At 49.8% G+C, this 18,579-nt stretch overlaps 2 protein-coding genes and 1 long non-coding RNA gene across 4 annotated transcripts; 1 reads left to right on the forward strand and 2 right to left on the reverse strand.

Moving 5' to 3' along the window:
* The first annotated feature begins 1,254 nt into the window (after window positions 1-1,254).
* On the forward strand, window positions 1,255-16,870 carry LOC108882268 (son of sevenless homolog 1). 2 transcript variants are annotated; one of them, XM_018674679.2, is made up of 23 exons: window positions 1,255-2,164; window positions 2,970-3,095; window positions 4,607-4,738; window positions 4,985-5,149; window positions 5,283-5,492; window positions 5,593-5,736; window positions 5,820-5,930; window positions 6,345-6,443; window positions 7,072-7,199; window positions 9,446-10,107; window positions 10,909-10,990; window positions 11,244-11,360; window positions 11,470-11,573; window positions 11,809-12,031; window positions 12,180-12,299; window positions 12,386-12,548; window positions 12,852-12,969; window positions 13,052-13,224; window positions 13,315-13,431; window positions 13,539-13,812; window positions 14,165-14,209; window positions 15,577-15,698; window positions 15,850-16,870. In XM_018674679.2, the coding sequence occupies exons 1-23, from the start codon at window positions 2,078-2,080 to the stop codon at window positions 16,321-16,323; spliced, it is 3,996 nt and encodes a 1,331-aa protein (XP_018530195.1). In that variant the 5' UTR covers window positions 1,255-2,077; the 3' UTR covers window positions 16,324-16,870. The 2 variants fall into 2 exon arrangements, with proteins under 2 accessions (XP_018530195.1, XP_050926262.1); XM_051070305.1 differs by lacking the exon at window positions 14,165-14,209 and having other exon boundaries at window positions 1,256-2,164.
* LOC127142441 (uncharacterized) lies at window positions 14,217-15,570 on the reverse strand. Its single transcript, XR_007813175.1, has 3 exons — window positions 15,020-15,570; window positions 14,906-14,951; window positions 14,217-14,842 (listed from the first exon to the last, which is right to left on the reverse strand). It is a non-coding gene; the product is annotated as an uncharacterized LOC127142441 (long non-coding RNA).
* A 133-nt stretch (window positions 16,871-17,003) lies between the features above and the next one.
* On the reverse strand, window positions 17,004-18,547 carry gemin6 (gem (nuclear organelle) associated protein 6). The gene is made up of 3 exons (XM_018674664.2): window positions 18,540-18,547; window positions 18,091-18,399; window positions 17,004-17,895 (listed from the first exon to the last, which is right to left on the reverse strand). Exons 1-3 carry the CDS (start codon window positions 18,545-18,547, stop codon window positions 17,457-17,459), a joined length of 756 nt encoding a protein of 251 aa, XP_018530180.1. The 3' UTR covers window positions 17,004-17,456.
* Window positions 18,548-18,579: the final 32 nt, after the last annotated feature.

Here is an 18,579-nt window from a genome sequence, read left to right on the forward strand (position 1 = left end):
ACAAAAAGAACAACAGAAAACAAACAAACGGTGCAGACAAGACTTCCTTATTACATCAGTTAGAAAGTGAAGATCAGATTTCCATCACCCTCCAGTGAGCACAGTACTCCCTCTAGTGCCCATTTAAGGCAGAATGCGTCCAAATTGTCCACCATTTTATAGTAGGCACGCTCCACTTGGAGCCGAGCCTTCAGCAGTCCTTGGGTAATTTGGCAGCTGAAATGAAGTTTATCAGTGAATGTGAACCTTTTTTCTGGCTGAATACTTGGGACCACAGATGAACAACTCAAATGAAAAAACCTCCCCCAAACCCAAAAACCAACCCCTCAAAAACTCAAACATGCCCCCCAACCTGGGACACTGGACAAATAAATGTGCTAAAGTTTCACCCTGTGAGCAAGAGAGACATGCATCCCCCTGATCAGGATCCAGGTGTGCTCTGTGTCTGTTTTCACAGATGCGAAGCTGCCTGAACAGGTTCACTTTCTGTGTTTTTGTTCTTTCTGATGAAGTACATTTGATTAGTTTCCTCAAAGATTTGAGATGATTTACGCAGGAACAATAACAACAGAAATGTGCTGGAGAGAGGATCAGATCACTCACCTGTAGGAACCACCTGATCACCACCAGGTGTCACTGTCTGAAGTTTTAAGCAGCAGGAACTGACTGTGTTGTTTGTTCATTACAGACTAGGTGAGAACACAACTGAAACCATCACAAATAAAAGTTTAGTTAAAGGATTAAGTTAGAATTAAATGGTGTTTTCACTGCTTCTGCATCTTTAGGAATTCAGATATAACTCATATATTTATATATTCTTATAACCTCTGTTCACTACATGATGTGTTGGTGGATCAGTCCTGGAAGAACATGTGGTCAAAACCAACAGAACAGCTGCTAAATGGACTTTGTGGTGGAAATGATCAAGAATGAACTTTTAATTCACTTTTAATCTCTATATTTATTTCTTAATTTCCAGGTTTTACATCTTGATTCACAGACTTTTGAACCTGTTTCACTCCTGCTGTGATGTCAGATTATTAGATAGTATCCAGTATTACACAGTACTGTGTTTACTGTAGTACTGAATACACTGCAGTACTCAGTTTACTGCAATACTCAGTATACCTTTCAGCCTCTCAGTTGCACTACCGCCGGTCGCCGCCAGGGACAACAGACGTCACTCTGCCACGCGCCGTCTACGGAAGCCCCGCCCACTCAGGAGCCCCGCCCATGTACGTCAGACTCTGCCCACTGCGCATGCTCAGCCGCTTCACAGTCTACGGTACCGCACACCGGAGTCACAACAACCGACCGTTGCTCACCGTGACCGGCCGTTAGCTCGGTGACTGTCCGCCTGTCAGGAGGCCGGGGGCGGAGCTGCTGTCGGAGAGAACCCGGAGAGAACCCGGACAGAGCCGGAGCGGCGAACACCTTCTGGAGGAGCGTGGTTACAGTAACGGAGTCGCCCCGCCGGAGAGTCGCTGTGTCCGGTAAAATGTTAGCAGCGAAGCGGAGCGGAGAGCACCGAGCAGCCCGCTAATTCACACCGATAACCCGGGTATCCCTCACCGTCTGTCCGCTCACAGAGAGACTCACGTTAAGCGGGGGCTGGTGACTGTCCGCCCGTTAACCGGGCCGCCGCGGATGGATCCGTCCCGCTGCTAACCGCTACTACCGTTAGCGGCCAGGCTACATGCTAACAGGCTAACATCCCCGGCCAGCTCAGCAGCGTCCGCTAACTGTCACGCCGAGTCCCGGTACTGCTAGTATGGAACGGTTAACGAACACCATGCTGTCGTCCCGGTAAACGGAACTACACCCTACAGTTAGCTGCTAGCCGCGGAGCTAACAGTTAGCTGCGGAACATCTGGCCGCAGCTAGCTCTCCGTGTAGCGGCCGACAATGGTCGCAGTGACGGCAGCTGCTCCGGAGGAACGGCCCGTCCCCGCTCTCCGCTTCACCCGCCCTGCTGGACCCGGACAGACCCGCACAGCGTTCATGTAAACCGGTGAAACCGTGCGTGTCGGTCCCGCTGCGGCGCTCAGACCCCGCACACCCCGCAGCAGCAGCAGCCATGCAGGCGGCCCAGCTGCAGTACGACTTCTTCAACGAGGAGAACGCACCGAAATGGAGAGGCCTGCTGGTGCCTTCACTGGAGAAGGTACACACACAGACACACTCTAACACAATAACACTGAGACACAGTAACATAGACAACACAGTCAGGTCTCTCCTGGTCTCTGTACCTGACTGCTGGTCAGAGAAGAGTTCATCTCCACCAGAGACTCAGAGTCTCTAACATCTGAGGGAGCTGATCGATTGATGGACTCAGAGCTTCAGTTCTGAGTATGTGTAGAAGCAGTTTCAGGTGGTGAAGTCAGTTTATTGTTGGTCAAATAGAGACATGCAGGTCCGTGTGTTCAGATACAACTCACCTGTATCACCTGCATATAGGTGAGGTACTCACTCACACACACACACACACACGGGCAGGTGTGTGAGTTGTAGTAAACAGTGAGTCTGTCCTGCAGTCTTAAAGGGACAGTTCACCTGTTTACAGCCTGATGATCATGTCTGTTGCTGTTCTCTGTGGTCAGCACATTCAACCAATCAACCAATCGATCAAAAGAAGTTTGTCAGACTGACAGCAGAACATTATATAGGTTTATTTACATGTTTCACCACAGTGTTGTGAGTCTGAGCTCAGTTCTAATGTACACCTGTACAGGTGAGTCAGGTGTGCAGGTTCTGTGGTGTTCTTCATGTCTGCAGATAGAAGCAGCAGTCAGAGCTCCACCTGCTGTAATGCTGGCCTCCCTCCACCTAGTGGCAGCACAGAGTCATCTAACAGAGCAGTGCATGCTGGGAACAAAACCAGACTCTGAGCTGGTTTCTGACTGAGTGTATTAGACCTCTGGGTCTGTAAACACTGTTCATGGGATACATAAGCGGTGTGTATGTTGCAGGTACTGAACCAGGTGCATCCTAACCTGGTGTCCCAGCAGGAGGCGCTGCAGTACATCGAGGAGCTGATCCTGCTCCTGCTCAGTATGCTGTGTCAGGCTCAGCCACGCACCGTCCAGGATGTCGAGGTGATACATGACTACACAACTGTAAAATATACACAGTACACATAAAGCTATACAACTACACATATACACCATACAGCTCTATACACAACTACACACAGTCAGGAGCTGTTTGTGGCTCAGATTCTTCAGTTTCTAAAGTGAAAGAGTTTAATTTGACCTGTGGGTCTGAGGTTGATGTCAGAGCAGCAGGTGACTGTTCAGGAGTTAAAGGACAATTTCTAAATGTTGACAAACAGCCTCAGTGTGAAATATTAAATATCACTGATGTGATGAGAAAAGACAGGAACAGATTTATTGGGACCAGAGTTCAGTTCAGTCCAGTGTTTATGGGAGAGAACAGAGAGAACAAACAGAGCAAGAACTGAAACCAGCTGATCTCAGGCATGATGTAAATACGACGCCATGATGTCATAAATATGTTAATTAGCATTAGCATTAGTTACATGTAGTGAGTGCTCTCTGCTGACAGTGTCACTCCTCGATCAGACACAGTTCACACTCATTGTTTAAATAAAGCTGTTTTTAATACAGCAGTTTAACAGACAGTAGAATCACTGGAATGGTCCTTTACATGTTTTTAAAGACTCTGTTATCTTACCTGTGATGACACCTGAACCTGATGACATCACTGTGGGGCTGAAGTGTGATTGGTCCGGTTTGTTTCTTGTTTCCAGCTGATGGAGGCTGCAGTGAGATGATGAGGTGCTCTCTAGTAAAACACCACAGACTCCTGGTGTTTTACCACACTGACCCCTGACCTCTGACCCACCCCTCTGACCTCTGACCTCTGACCCCTCACTGCTCCTCAGCCTCAGATCATGTGTGTGTGCTGTTTCCCTGTTTGGTGACATGTCGAATCAGTTGATCACACTAAGGCAAACGCCTGCAGCAAACAACCAATCAGCGACCTGCGGGTGGCCCCTACCTGTCTGACATTAACCCCACAGGATCCACATGTGTCAGCTGGAACAGATAAGAGTGTAGTAAACAACAAACAAAACAAAAACAACAAACAAATACTGACCAAACCTGAAATAATTAACACCAACAAACTGAAAAACACTCACAGCCGGATCCTGAGGTGTACCTGTGTGATGTCTACAGACAGCAGCTGATTGGCTGCATCAAACACCTGGTCATCAGTTGTTGTGCACTAATGTATGATCCAGGTTTTAGTCTGTAACTGAGAGACAGTGAGTCGTCAGTCCAGCTGTCCAACCAGAGTAGAGGGCAGGTGTGTCCTGCAGTGTGATCAACAACACTGTCTATGTGTGACTTAAAACAGAAGCATTTTTGCTGGTTTCTGTTTGAATCAGTTTCTGACAGATGTGACCAGACTTGACCAGATGAGTCCAGATATTTAGACCAGATGAGTCCAGAAGTTTACAAAAGATGAGTCCAAGTATTTTGTGCAGATTCCAGAAGTTAAGTCCAGATCAGATGAGTCCTGATGGTCTAGACCAGGTGAGTCTGGTTTCTTTCCTCACCTGTCCTCCCCCTCCTCCCCTCAGGAGCGAGTTCAGAAGAGTTTTCCTCATCCGATTGATAAGTGGGCAATCGCTGATGCTCAGGCTGCCATAGAGAAGAGGAAAAGGAGGAACCCACTGGCGTTACCTGTCGACAAGATCCACCCGCTGCTCAAGGTACCGCCTCTGTCTATTTCATCACTGTTTCATTATCACTGTTCCATCATCACTGCATCATCATCACTGTTTCATCATCACTGTTTCATCATCACTGTATCATCATCACTGTTTCATTATCACTGTTCCATCATCACTGTATCATCATCACTGTTTCATCATCACTGTTTCATCATCACTGTATCATCACTGTTTCATCATCACCCACAAACACTAACTGTTTCCCATGATGCCTTGTGTTGTCAGGAGGTGCTGGGGTATAAGATAGACCACCAGGTGTCAGTCTACATGGTGGCGGTGTTGGAGTATATCTCTGCTGACATCCTGAAGCTCGCCGGAAACTACGTCAGGAACATCCGACACTATGAGATCTCCCAGCAGGACATCACTGTGGCCATGTGTGCTGACAAGGTACACCTGTCTCTCTGTCCCTCACCTGTCTCTCTCTGTCTCACCTGTCCCTCATCTGTCTCTCACCTGTCTCTCTCTGTCTCACCTGTCCCTCACCTGTCTCTCTCTGTCTCACCTGTCTCTCTGTATGCAGGTGTTGATGGACATGTTCCACCAGGACGAGGAGGACATCAGCGGTTTCCCTCTGATGGACGAGGAGCCGTCAGCCAATGAGGAGCAGAGTTACTACGAGCTGGTGCGGAGCTTCATGTCAGACGGTCGACAATACCTGAGGCAACTCAACCTGCTCATCAAGGTGTTCAGAGAGCCCTTCAACTCCAGCCCCATGCTCTTCTCCCAGCACGTATGTATCAGCTCAATACCTGTCCACCTATCTGATCACCTGTCTCATCACCTGTCTGATCCTCTGCAGTCTGACAGTGTGATTGATCTGTCTCTGTCAGGACGTGGACAGTATCTTCAGTCGGATCGTAGATATCCACGAGGTGACGGTGAAGCTGTTGGGTCTGATCGAGGACACGGTGGAGATGACGGATGAAGGAAGTCCCCATCCCCTGGTGGGAAGCTGCTTCGAGGATCTGGCTGAGGTCTGTGCACCTGTACATGGATACACCTGTACCTGTGTGACTGATTATCTCTGGTTCTTTCTGATGTGTGGTTTGATTGACAGGAGTTGGCCTTTGACCCCTATGAGACGTACACTCAGGACATCCTGCGCTCTGGTTTTCACGAACATTTCCTCAGTCAGGTGTCCAAACCTGGTGCTGCCTTCCACCTGCAGGTAAGCCCCGCCCACTGCAGCTGACATCAGTGTGTACAGTCTGAAGAGTTTCTGCAGGAGCTGCTGGCTCCTGAGGTTAAAACCCCTCATTAAGAGACAAACTGTCAGTCATCAGAACAACAGGTGAGAGAGAGGTCAACTACAACTCCCAGGATGCATTTCACTGGCAGACAGCCAATCACAGAACTTCAGAGTCTGCTGTAAGATAATTATTTCACTGTATAGAAGCCTGATCAAACATTAAAACAATCTTCTTCTCCGGTGGCGCTGAGGCTCATGGGTAATGTAGTGTTTAGAGACATAAACCTGTCCAAGGAGGTTCTGCTCATCAGACACTGACAGACTGTACACACCTGACTCAGGTGATGATGATGATGATGATGAAGGTGCTGCTGTCTGTCTCTTTGTCCTCAGTCCATCTGTGAAGGGTTTAAAGAGGCGGTTCAGTATGTTCTGCCCAGACTGCTGCTCACTCCTGTTTACCACTGTCTGCACCTGTTTGAGATCCTTAAGGTAAGTCCACTACACCTGTGTACCTGTAATACACCTGTACTATGAACTGGGACCAATAGGACCCCACGTGGACCAGTCGGGGTTCAGATATTTTGGGAGATGCCTCACTGATCAGCTGATTCTCCTCATAAACAAAAAACAGTCAGTGGTCCAGAGGACCAGGTGTGTCCCTGCCTCAAAGAACAACGCTCAACAACTAACAGATATGAAACCAGTCCATGGTTCCCAGTCAGAGCAGTATCCTGTGGGTCCTGGTCTGGGACTTTCCACGGTGCAGCTGTAAGCTCCTTTGTCCCGGCCGAGGTTAAATCTCTATAATACCTCCAGTCATGTTCTGCAGATTATTTCAGGACTGAGGGGAGTTGGGAGGGGGGGGTGCAGGGGGTTTATCCTGATCTGGTTCTGATCCTGGATTCTGACAGGATGAGCTCAGATTCTGCTGTTTTTGTTTACATGCTGCTGCTGAATCTGGACTGAGGTCTAGATCAAGCCTGGTCCTGGTCATTTTATATCATATATTTATGTTCTTTAGTCCTGGTCCACAGTCAGTCCTGGTCCACAGTCAATCCTGGCAGGTTAAATGTTTAACCGCAGAGCAGGTGCTGATCACAGTCTCATGTTTCCGTAGCAACTGGAGGAGAAGAGTGAGGAGGAGGAGGATAAGGAGTGTCTGAAGCAGGCCATCACTGCCCTGCTCAACCTGCAGAGCAGCATGGAGAGGATCTGTTCCAGGAGCCTTGCCAAGAGGAGGCTCAGGTATCTCACCTGTACACACCTGTCAACACCGTCACACACCATCATACACTTCTATACATCCACAGAGGTCAGAGGTCGGAGCTCCACCCTCCTGTCTACACCTCCACCCTCACATCTCAAACACTCAGGTGAACAACTCTGGTTCTGTCAGAGCTCAGGTTCAGGATTTCCTCATCAGGTTCTCTGAGTTCTTCAACAGGTGAGAAGGTAGAACGAACAGAAAAAATGTTAAAGTGTAGAAAACAAACAACAACAAACACACAGAACAGATTGAGGTTCAGTAGGAACAAAGAGTTAAACACTGGGACAAACAGAGACCAGTGTGTTGGACTCCTCCCATCCTCTCTGGACTAAAATAGACCAGGAGGGGAGGGGGGTTCGTTAGGGTCGTAGGTTGGAGTGAGGGGGATGGAGGTGTGTGTGTGTGTGTGTGTGTGTGTGTGTGTGTGTGTGTGTGTAGTGTGTGTGTTAACAGGAAGCAGCGTCAGTCTCTGGGCGGTGCTGCTCGGCTGCTTATTGTTCTCTGTCAGAAAGAAAAGAACTCAGAGAGGAGACGCTGCTGCTGTTTGGTAATAAAGTTTAAACTTCGAACGCTCAGAGGAGCAAGAAGAGGAGGAGGAGGAGGAGGAGGAGGATAGGTGGAGGACAGGACGAGGACAGATGGGTGGATGATTCACAGGTGGATATGAGGACGTAGGTGACTTCACTTTCTTCTGTCTTTTTGTTTGAGCTGCACTGGGGCTGTTGGTGGAGGCAGGTGGAGACAGAGGGGGCAGGTGGGGCTATGGGGGCAGGTGGGGGTTGTGAAACAGCGGGGCATACCTCAGGGGTTTATGGTGTAAACTGATTATCGACCTGCAGCTGAAACACAGTGACTGGTCTGAACTGGAAATAAAGGAACAGTCCGCTCAGTTTGACTGTTCACGTCCTGCTCATCATGTTGTCCACCCGTCACTGACCACACCGCCTACACCTGCATCAGTGTTTATAGCCACGTTCAGGGACACTCAGGCAGCAGAGACCTGAGACATTTTCCTGGTTCACATCAACTGTTTTCTTCTTGTTTGGTTTCTGAGGGTGATTGTTTACATGTTAGCATGATGATGTTAACATGATGATCAGTCAGTTGTCACCTCTCCTGTGTGAGGCTGTTGCTGCAACTTTGAACCTGATGACCCGTTTGTCCCGAACATCACATGATAAATCTCCAGGTGCTTCAGGTGTAGCAGTAGGTGTAGTTAAAGGTGAAGCAGTTATCACTGTTGACGTCAGTGTGTTTGAGAAATACAGACACAGACTGGTCCTTGAACACATCACTCAGCTTCAGTGAACCGTGATCTGTATGTGTCAGTACGTAATGATGTCACAGTGACAATGATGATGTCACTGTGTGTTTAACAGTCTGGCTGTGTGTCCGAGCTGAGGTTGGTCTTCACGCCGTTACCTCACTTCCTGTCGGAGCGTGCGGCCGTCACGGCGGCCTCGCTGGTTTGTACCGAACACGTCGTCCAATCAGAACTCACCGAGCTGTCATGTGATGAACCTGTAGAAAACAACCCAATGATGAGTTAAAGGAACAGTTCACCCCAAAATCTCGAAGGTCTGACTGTGGTCACCTCAAACAGGAGGGGGGGGTGGGGGGGTGTCTTCATCAGTGCTTAGATCAGACTAACACAACATTAGAAACCAATAATCAATACACTGGCTCTGTCTGTAACCACATGTAGTGTCACTGATCAGAATCTGATCAATAAATTATCTGTTTAGCAATAATTTGAATCTTTGATATTTTACAGGAAAATTAAATCTAAATGTTCATAGACCTCTCAGAGGTGGTTTCTGGAGTTTTTGGAGCCCTGAGTCATGTCTGCAGGTTTCAGTCTGTCAGGCAAAACCCGGGGCAAAGAGTCCAAACAGGACTCTGCTGCAGCTCCTCTGTGAAACCATCAGGATCAGGTCAGAGCTGAAAAACCCAGAGGATCATTCAGGGTCAACGTACAGAGAACAATCAATAAACAGCAACTACAGATACAAAATTACAAAAGAAATCAAATCTGTTTCCATCTGGTGCCCATGGTGCGTTCAGGTGTTACTGATGAAGGAGCTGTGCTGGTGAACTGTTCCTTTAATATGAAAAAGATTCTGATGAGACCAGGTCTTAGCACTAATACCTCCATCGTACCTGAAACCAGATCCTGTCTCAAGAGTCCTGATTAACGGTGTTTTCTTCTTCTGTGGTGTTTCAGCGAATCGGCGTGTCGTTTCTACAGCCATCAGATGAAGGGGAAGCACCTGGCCATCAAGAAGATGAACGAGATCCAGAAGAACATCGATGGCTGGGAGGGAAAGGACATCGGCCAGTGCTGCAACGAGTTCATCATGGAGGGCACGCTGACCCGCGTCGGCGCCAAACACGAGCGCCACATCTTCCTGTTTGACGGCCTGATGATCTGCTGCAAGTCCAACCACGGCCCGCCACGGCTGCCCGGTGCCGGCTCCGCTGCTGAGTACCGGCTCAAAGAGAAGTTCTTCATGAGGAAAGTCCAGATCAACGACAAGGACGACAAGGAGGGTGAGTACCGGCACGCCTTTGAGATCATCCTGAAGGACGGGAATAGCGTGGTGTTCGCCGCCAAGTCCGCCGAGGAGAAGAATGGCTGGATGGCGGCTCTGATCTCGCTGCAGTACCGCAGCACGCTGGAGCGCATGCTGGACTCGGCCATGCTGCAGGAGGAGAAGGAGGAGCAGATGAGGCTGCCGGGGGCCGAGGTGTACCGGTTCGCCGAGCCGGACTCCGAGGAGAACGTCGTGTTCGAGGAGAACGTCCAGTCCAAGTCTGGGATCCCCATCATCAAAGCAGGGACGGTCCTGAAACTGATCGAGAGGCTCACCTTCCATATGTACGCAGGTGAGACGTGATGTCACACAGGTGAAACCTTATGTCACACAGGTGTAATTGAGACAGAGTCGGTTCAGACCAGCCCACCTGACTGACCTGGACAGGTAAAGACCTTCAGATCAGAATATGTTTCACTTGATAGAATCCCCACCTGGATCTGTTTCAGTCTCAGAGTCCAGATCTGATCCACTGCAGGTTGAGGTCTCTGCTATAAGCTCTTATTTTGAAAGAATGACATCACTATGGAAGAAGAAATCTCATCTCAAAGGTCAGGCTGCAGGGGATTCTGGGCAATATTCCTTTAGGTCACATGACCAAACACTGCTCTGCCATGTGATCCCCACTCAGTCAAAGACCGGTTGGAGTGTGTGAGTGACGGTCCTCACAAGTTCAGAGGAATAAATGTGTGTGTGTGTGTGTGTGTGTGTGTGTGTGTGTGTGTGTGTGTGTGTGTGTGTGTGTGTGTGTGTGTGTGTGTTTCCTGTCTGATTGTTTGCAGGCGTCTCCTCTTTGTTTCCTCTCAGTGTTTTCACAGTGAAGTGACGTCAGCTCCAGCAGCCAATCAGATCACAGTAACACAGCTGTGTGTGTGTGTGTGTGTGTGTGTGTGTGTGTGTGTGTGTGTGTGTGTGTGTGTGTGTGTGTGTGTGTGTTGCACAGCTGGAGTCAGAGTCACATTTTCCAGCTTCTGCACATGCTCAGTGGAGTCTGTCCTGCTGAACACACATGAACTGATCCTGATCTGATCCGGTCCTGGTCTGAATGATCAGAGTATTGATTGATCACTACCTGTCTCTGTTTCCTCCTCAGATCCAAACTTTGTCCGAACATTTCTGACCACCTACAGGTCGTTCTGTAAACCTCAGGAGCTGCTGGACCTGCTCATGGAGAGGTGAGCTCACCTGTCTGACCTACACTGACCAATCACAGCACTGCACATTTAAAATCAGGGCTCAGGTGTTTCCAGGTCACATGACTCAAACATGTGCCAAATACAATAACAAACATCTGAAAACTGATGGAAAGAGAAGTGGTTTGTTTTCTCTCCACTGCCTCCAGATCAGTGGAGACGGTTTCTTCTTCTGTGGTTTTTAACGTGAACACGTCTGGATTTGATGCTGATCTGAGGTCTGTGGTGTGTTCAGGTTCGAGATCCCAGAGCCAAGGCCAAGCGAGCCAGATCAGATGGAGGGAGGAGAGCAGCCGCTCAGCGCAGAGCTCAAACGCTTCCGCAAAGAGTTCGTCCAACCAGTCCAACTCAGGTACAGAACCATACCCATGCTGAGCAGGGAGTCTTCCTTTCTGAGGTTGTAGTTTGAGTTTTACTGAAAATGATTCTGTTCAGTCAAGTTTAATCCCCCCCTCCTGCAGAGTACTGAATGTGTGCCGTCACTGGGTGGAGCATCACTTCTATGACTTTGAAAGAGACTCTCACCTGCTGAGACAACTGGAGGACTTCATCGCCTCAGTCAGAGGTACACACCTGAGAAAACACACCTGACACTCAACCTAATGAGGTGTTCACCTGTCTGAAACAGGAAGCAGACTCTCACTGAGCTGAAATCAGATCAATATAACATTTAGTTTCTATGTGAGACAGTGATGTTTCGGTCTCGATGACAACAGAGAGGAGGTTTGAAGCAAACAGGTGAACGGTGACACAGGTGTATGTCTGTGTCTAATCACAGATGATGATGTCATGTGTTTCAGGTAAGGCAATGAGGAAGTGGGTGGAGTCAATCACTAAGATCATCCAGAGGAAGAAGCAGGTGCAGGTGAGTGTGCCCAGTCACAGCATCACCTTCCAGAACTCCCCTCCTCCAATCGAGTGGCACATCTGTAAACCAGGAAACACTGAGCAGTTTGACCTCATGACCCTGCACCCCATCGAGATCGCCCGCCAGCTCACCCTGCTCGAGTCCGACTTCTACAGGTAACACAGCTGTCACTCACCTGTCTGACCTGTCTCTCACTGTCTGACCTGTCACTCACCTGTCTTTCACCTGTCTGATTGGTCTGACCTGTCTTTCACCTGTCTGACCTGTCACTCACCTGTCTCTCACCTGTCTGACTTCCCTCAGGGCGGTGCAGCCATCTGAGTTGGTTGGCAGCGTCTGGACCAAAGAGGACAAAGAGCTTCACTCTCCGAACCTGCTGAGGATGATCCGGCACACCACCAACCTTACACTGTGGTTTGAAAAGTAAGACCGCCACCCTCCACACACTCCACCTGCCTATCACTTACCTGTCCTGCAGCAGCACTCAGGCGTGTGTTTTCTCTCTGCAGGTGTATCGTAGAGACAGAGAACCTGGAGGAGCGAGTGGCCGTCGTTTCTCGGATCATTGAGATCCTGCAGGTTTTTCAGGAGCTCAACAACTTTAACGGAGTTCTGGAGGTCGTCAGCGCCATGAACTCCTCACCTGTCTACAGACTGGACCACACCTTCGAGGTAACTACAGCAGTGATACTCTGCAGTTCTGGTCCAGGACTGAGTAGACTGTTAGAGACAGGGTCCACAGGACCCAGGTGTGTCTCAGGTAGACTTCTTATATTAGAGTGAAGATGTCTCGTTCTACACACAGTTCTCACTCAGGTAGACTCCCAGCTTCTCCACCCTCCACAACTGACCACCACCAACCAGAACAATCAAACAAAAATATCATCGATTAATGAGACCTAAACACCTGTAACACCTGTAACACCTGGATCCTCTGCAGGTGTCTGATGGAGCTTTGTTGTTTTTTGTTTGCAGCAAATTCCGAGTCGACAGAGAAAAATCCTGGAGGAGGCTCATGAGCTGAGTGAAGACCATTACAAGAAGTATTTAGCCAAACTGCGCTCCATCAACCCCCCCTGTGTCCCCTTCTTTGGTACGATCCACAACTCCATCAGCTGTTAACAAAGGCTTAAACATGAAGGTCAAAGGTTAAATAATACACCTGTGTCTGACAGGAATCTACCTGACCAACATCCTGAAGACAGAGGAGGGAAACCCCGACTTCCTCCGCAGACATGGCAAAGACCTGATCAACTTCAGTAAGAGACGGAAAGTGGCCGAGATCACAGGAGAGATCCAACAGTACCAGAACCAGCCGTACTGTCTGAGGGTGGAGAACGACATCAGGGTCAGTCTGACGCCTTGCCTCATCACACAGGTAAACTCACAGGTAAACCTCAGGTGACTGATAAGTTCTGTTGTCTCTGTTCTCGAGCAGAAGTTCTTTGAGAACCTGAACCCAATGGAGGACATGTCAGAGAAGGACTTCGCTGATCACCTGTTCAACAAATCTCTGGAGATCGAACCTCGAAATGCCCGGTCCTTACCTCGATTCGTAAGTATCACCATGGTAACGCCACCTGCACGGTTTCTGGACTAATGATAGAACCTGACAAATTCCACTGTGTTTACCTGTGTTTACCTGTGTTTACCTGTGTCCAGGTGAAGAAGTACACCTGTCCTCTAAAGTCTCCGGGGATCCGTCCGACCGCTGCGAGGCCCGGTACCATGCGACACCCAACGCCACTGCAGAATGAGCCCAGGAAGATCAGCTACAGTCGCATCCCCGACACTGAGGCCGAGGGGGGGCCGGTCTCTGCCCCCAACTCCCCCCGCACCCCCCTGACCCCACCCCCTGCCTCCGCCGCCTCCAGCTCTACTGACGTAGGCAGCGTGTTCGACTCGCCGCAGGGTCCCAGCAGCCCCTTCCACTCCAGTAAGACTGACCGCCGACCAATCACAGAGCTGAGGCTGAGTGTGTGTGTGTGTGTGTGTGTGTGTTTGTGTGTGTGTGTGTGTGTGTGTGTGTGTGTGTGTGTGTGTGTTATTTACAGGTATCTACAACACTAACCGCTCAAACTAACCTGCACTAACCTCCATCTCTCTGCACACAGCTGATCACACAGCCGATCAGGAAACAGTTAATATTGAAGATGCAGCTGAATAATCCACGACCGATGAAAATCCTGTTTCCTCCTCCTCTTCCTCTTCTCACAGTGCTTCTCCTCCTCCTCCCCACAGTTTTTCTCCTCCTCCTCTTCTCACAGTGTTTCTCCTCCTCTTCACAGCCTGCGACAGTATATTTGCTGTGGTCTCGCTGCCTCATGGTCCACGTTAGTATGACCCACCTGACTCTCCGTACATGAGCTCTCATCCACCTCACTCTCACTTGTCTGTCCTCTCAACTGTATCAGTGCTGTGATCAGTTTAATCAGAGCTGATTATTGACAGGTGTTATCAGTGCATCTCACAGCATCACACTCACCTGTCTTAACATCACTCACCTGTTAATCTACCACATCCTGCCGTGTTGTGTCCATAGTAATGGGTTGTCTCCATGGAAACCATCCGCTGACAGCTCACTGTGTGATAAAGTTCTGTGAACCAATCAGCTGCAGGCAGGATGAACCTGACCTGTCAGGGTATCAGCTCCAAACACCTGACCAACACCTGACCAACACCTGACCAACACCTGACCAACACCTGTCCAAACACCTGCCCAAACACCTGACCAACACCTGTCCAAACACCTGACCAACATCTGACCAACACTTGCCCAAACACCTGACCAACACCTGACCAAACACCTGACAAACATGACAACCAATACCTGTCCAACACCTGACCAAATACCTGCCCAAACACTTGACCAACACCTGCCCTAACACCTGACCAACATCTGACCAACACCTGACCAACACCTGTCCAAACACCTGTCCAACACCTGACAAACATCTGACCAACACCTGTCCAAACACCTGACCAACACCTGACCAACACCTGACCAACACCTGTCCAAACATCAACACCTGTCCAAACACCTGCCCAACACCTGTCCAAACATCTGACCAACATCTGACCAACACCTGCCCAAACACCTGACTAACACCTGTCCAAACACCTGACCAACATCTGACCAACACCTGACCAACACCTGACCAACACCTGTCCAACACCTGACCAACACCTGACCAACACCTGTCCAACACCTGACAAACACCTGCCCAACACCTGACCAACACCTGTCCAAACACCTGACCAACATCTGACCAACACTTGCCCACACACCTGCCCAACACCTGTCCAAACACCTGTCCAAACATCTGACCAACACCTGTCTAAACACCTGACCAACACCTGACCAACATCTGACCAACACCTGCCCAAACACCTGCCCAAACACCTGACCAACATCTGACCAACACCTGCCCAAACACCTGACAAACATGACAAACAATACCTGTCCAATACCTGTCTAAACACCTGACCAACACCTGCCCTAACACCTGTTGTTAGTTCTTATTGTTTATGACATTCACACACCTGAGGAGTCAGAATATTAGGAACACCTGATCTCGACAGACCACATAATCAGAACAGGTGCAGCTGATGCAGTGTGTGTTTCATGTTGTTGTTGTTCATTGTGTGTCTGTGTGTTATGATGACGTTGTCTAACAGAGAGTGTGTGTGTGTGTGTCAGGGTCGTCGTCCGTCTCCTCCATGGTGAGTTTCAGTCGTGGTTCAGAGGAAGCTCCTGTTCCTCCTCCTGTTCCTCCTCGCAGACGACCAGAGTCCGCTCCTGCTGAGTCCTCCCCCTCCAAGGTACCTGACTCTCCTCTAGAGTTCACAGGATCCAGCTTAGACCTGATCTGGATCCTGTGAACTCTGTTAAACTGGTCTCTGGTCAGATTCATGTTTTCTCTGTCACCCACACTGACCCCCCCCCCCCCCTTCTTCCACCCCCCCTCCACAGATGACGTCGAACGTGGACAGCCCCCCCGCCGTCCCCCCTCGCCAGCCCACCTGTAAGCTCCTCCCCCCTCGTTACTCCTCGTCGTTGTCGTCATCGTCTCCCCCCGACAGCCCCCCCTCGCTGCCTCCTCGGGAGCCCCTCAGTTCTCCCCTTCACCTCCTCCCTCCCCCTCAGGGTCGCCCTCGCTGCGACCTGCTGCCTCAGGCCTTCTTCCCCTCCACCACCTCCTCCTCCGCCTCCATCAGCTCCACCCCCATTGCCTCCTCACCCCCCCTCCCTCCGCCCACCCCTGTCACCCCCAGCCCCACCCCCACCTCCAGGAAGATGGCCCTCCCCTCCCCGCCCCTCCCCCTCCTCCCCTTGGATGGCCCCCCCGTGCCCCCCCGACATGGAGTCCCCAAACTCCCCCCCAAGACCTACAAGAGGGAGTCTCTGAGCCACGCCCCCCTGCTAGACACCCCCCCTGCACTGTGATTGGATGGCCTGGACTTCTTGAAGGAGGTGGGGCGAGCTGATTGGACATCCTGCAGAGGGGCGGAGCTGTACGAGCTAACACTACAGCTGATTGGATCAGAACAGACGCTGGATTTAAAAACATTGGATCAACCAATCAGGACGCTCTGATTCGACTCAGACTGAGAAACATTAAATACAGATCATGTGCTCTTATTCTGAAAATCTCCAACAGAATGTCTGGAGAATATCTGTCTGTCTGTCTGTGGTCAGATCTCCATTTCTGTTTGTGAGCGGAGACTTGATGAGACTTCCTGAGACCTCCTCGTGTTGAACAGGGACTCGTGCAGAGAGGATTGTGGATAATGTAGTCCTCCACAGACTGAAGTGGGCTCTGGGTTTGAGGTGTTGTGTCAAGAGCTCTCGGGTACTGGACCAGAACCACAGAGGTACTGTGGTGGTTCTGGTGGACCTGTTTGTCTCTGATTGTTGATGTAAACATACATGATGATTCTTTAAAACAAGGGAATAAACGTGTTTCTACCACTGAGCTGGACAGATGACAGAACCTGCTCTGCTGTCTTTATTGGTCCACATCAGTCCATTTACGGGAGGGGGGGGTCATAGAATCTGAGCAGGATCAGTTTCCATGGTAACTGGGGTCAGACTGAATGAATCTGATCATTAATTAAAATCAAGACTTTTTCAGTAAATTCAATGTTTATTTTGAAAATAACAAGTCACCAAACAGGAAGTCAGAGATAAAGGGACATGTCACAGGTGAACAGGTGAGTCCTTCAGGTAAACAGAAAGTGTCAGGTCCAACAGGTTTCTGATCCACGTCCAGGACCACATGAAGACCACATCCTATAATACTGAAACACTGAAACTGGATTGACAGCATTTACACAAAAGCATCCTCAGCTTTATTAATCGATCACGTTACTGATCAACTGGACTGAATCTTTGGCCAAATTGAGACGTTACAACTCACTGATGAAACACCTGGACAGTTAATTATTGATGGAGATTACTGATCAGTGGCAGCTGGATCAATCGATCTGATCAGAATGTTTCAGGTGAGGGGCGGGGCTTCAACCTTCAGTGTTCTTTAATTGGACAAAAAAGTCAAACTGGTTCAGACAAGCTGTCAATCACGGCTGCTGCTGAGCTCTGATGGATGGATTCATCAGACCTGGTTTGTGTTCAGGGATCAGTCCAGGACAATCTGGTTGGGTCTGGATCAGATTCTGGATAAGTCTCTGGACGCGGTCCAGGACGGTCTGGTTGGAGCTGAAGCAGTCTTCAGGTCCGTACGGGGCCCTGATGGTCAGGACCCCTGCCACCCTCAGCTCGTCCCCCTCCTCTTCCACAGGGACCCGGTTCTTCTCGAGCCAGCTCCGGACGCTTCGCCTCCTCATCCTCAGCTCCTCGGGGTCCAGGCTGCAGGTCCTCGGGGACAGGAAGGAGGTCCGGAGGCGGTCTGCGGTCTCCTCGTCCGCCTCCTGCAGGACCTGCACCTCCTCGACAGCGTGACCCATCACCACCTGCACCGACGTCCCCCCGTCCTCCCTGAAGTCCACCAGGACCACACTGCAAGGGGGTCCACAGAGTCAGAGAGAGGCAAACAGCCTGTCGGTACCTTCACAATAAAAGCTTCAAGTCTTACTCGAGTATTTTTACTTTCAGCTGCGTCACTGATACAAGTCTGATCAGTTTATCGATTATCAATCAGTTTATTAATGAGGAAAATAATCATAATGCTCTACCTGTGTGTGTGTGTGTTACCTGGCAGACACCGGGTCCACGGTGAGCAGCCAGCCGTGATGCTCTTCATCTTTTCCCGCCTTCACCGTCACCTGTTTGTTGACGTAACGGATCCACTGCAGCGGACCTAACAGAGGCCAGCCGCACTGCATCACGGTCCACACGGTGATCAATATCAAAACAATAATCAGTACAGCACAGCGGACACGGTCCTCTACTCGCTGCCCGCTCCAAACTCGTCCGGAGGAAACACCAGACCGACACAAAGGTTCCGCCTCTGATTTATTGAGCAGAGAGCCACTGTTGCCCCCTGCTGGGGGGCAGCAGTGGCTAATTAACAGTACATGCTATATTAGATGTAATGGCTAACGTGGCTAATAGCCAACCAAATAAAGACGGTTCAAAGATAAATATTTATTTTAACTGCATCTGAAAAATTAACAATGCGTCAGTCATGAAACACAACAAACAGGGACATTTACTCAGTTAAACAGCGAATATAAACGACAG

This window comes from Lates calcarifer, linkage group LG5 (assembly GCF_001640805.2).
Source record: "Lates calcarifer isolate ASB-BC8 linkage group LG5, TLL_Latcal_v3, whole genome shotgun sequence".
Classification (NCBI taxonomy): domain Eukaryota; kingdom Metazoa; phylum Chordata; class Actinopteri; family Centropomidae; genus Lates; species Lates calcarifer.

Excerpts from the sequence above, each read along its gene's own strand:
- LOC108882268 (XM_018674679.2), top strand. The coding sequence starts at position 2,078 with ATGCAGGCGGCCCAGCTGCAGTACGACTTCTTCAACGAGGAGAACGCA. Across the intron at positions 4,739-4,984 it reads AGATCCACCCGCTGCTCAAG|GAGGTGCTGGGGTATAAGAT; the intron begins GTACCGCCTCTG and ends TTGTGTTGTCAG. Across the intron at positions 12,032-12,179 it reads CTCGAGTCCGACTTCTACAG|GGCGGTGCAGCCATCTGAGT; the intron begins GTAACACAGCTG and ends GACTTCCCTCAG.
- gemin6 (XM_018674664.2), bottom strand. Across the intron at positions 17,896-18,090 it reads GTGGACCCGGTGTCTGCCAG|TGTGGTCCTGGTGGACTTCA; the intron begins GTAACACACACA and ends ACCCCCTTGCAG.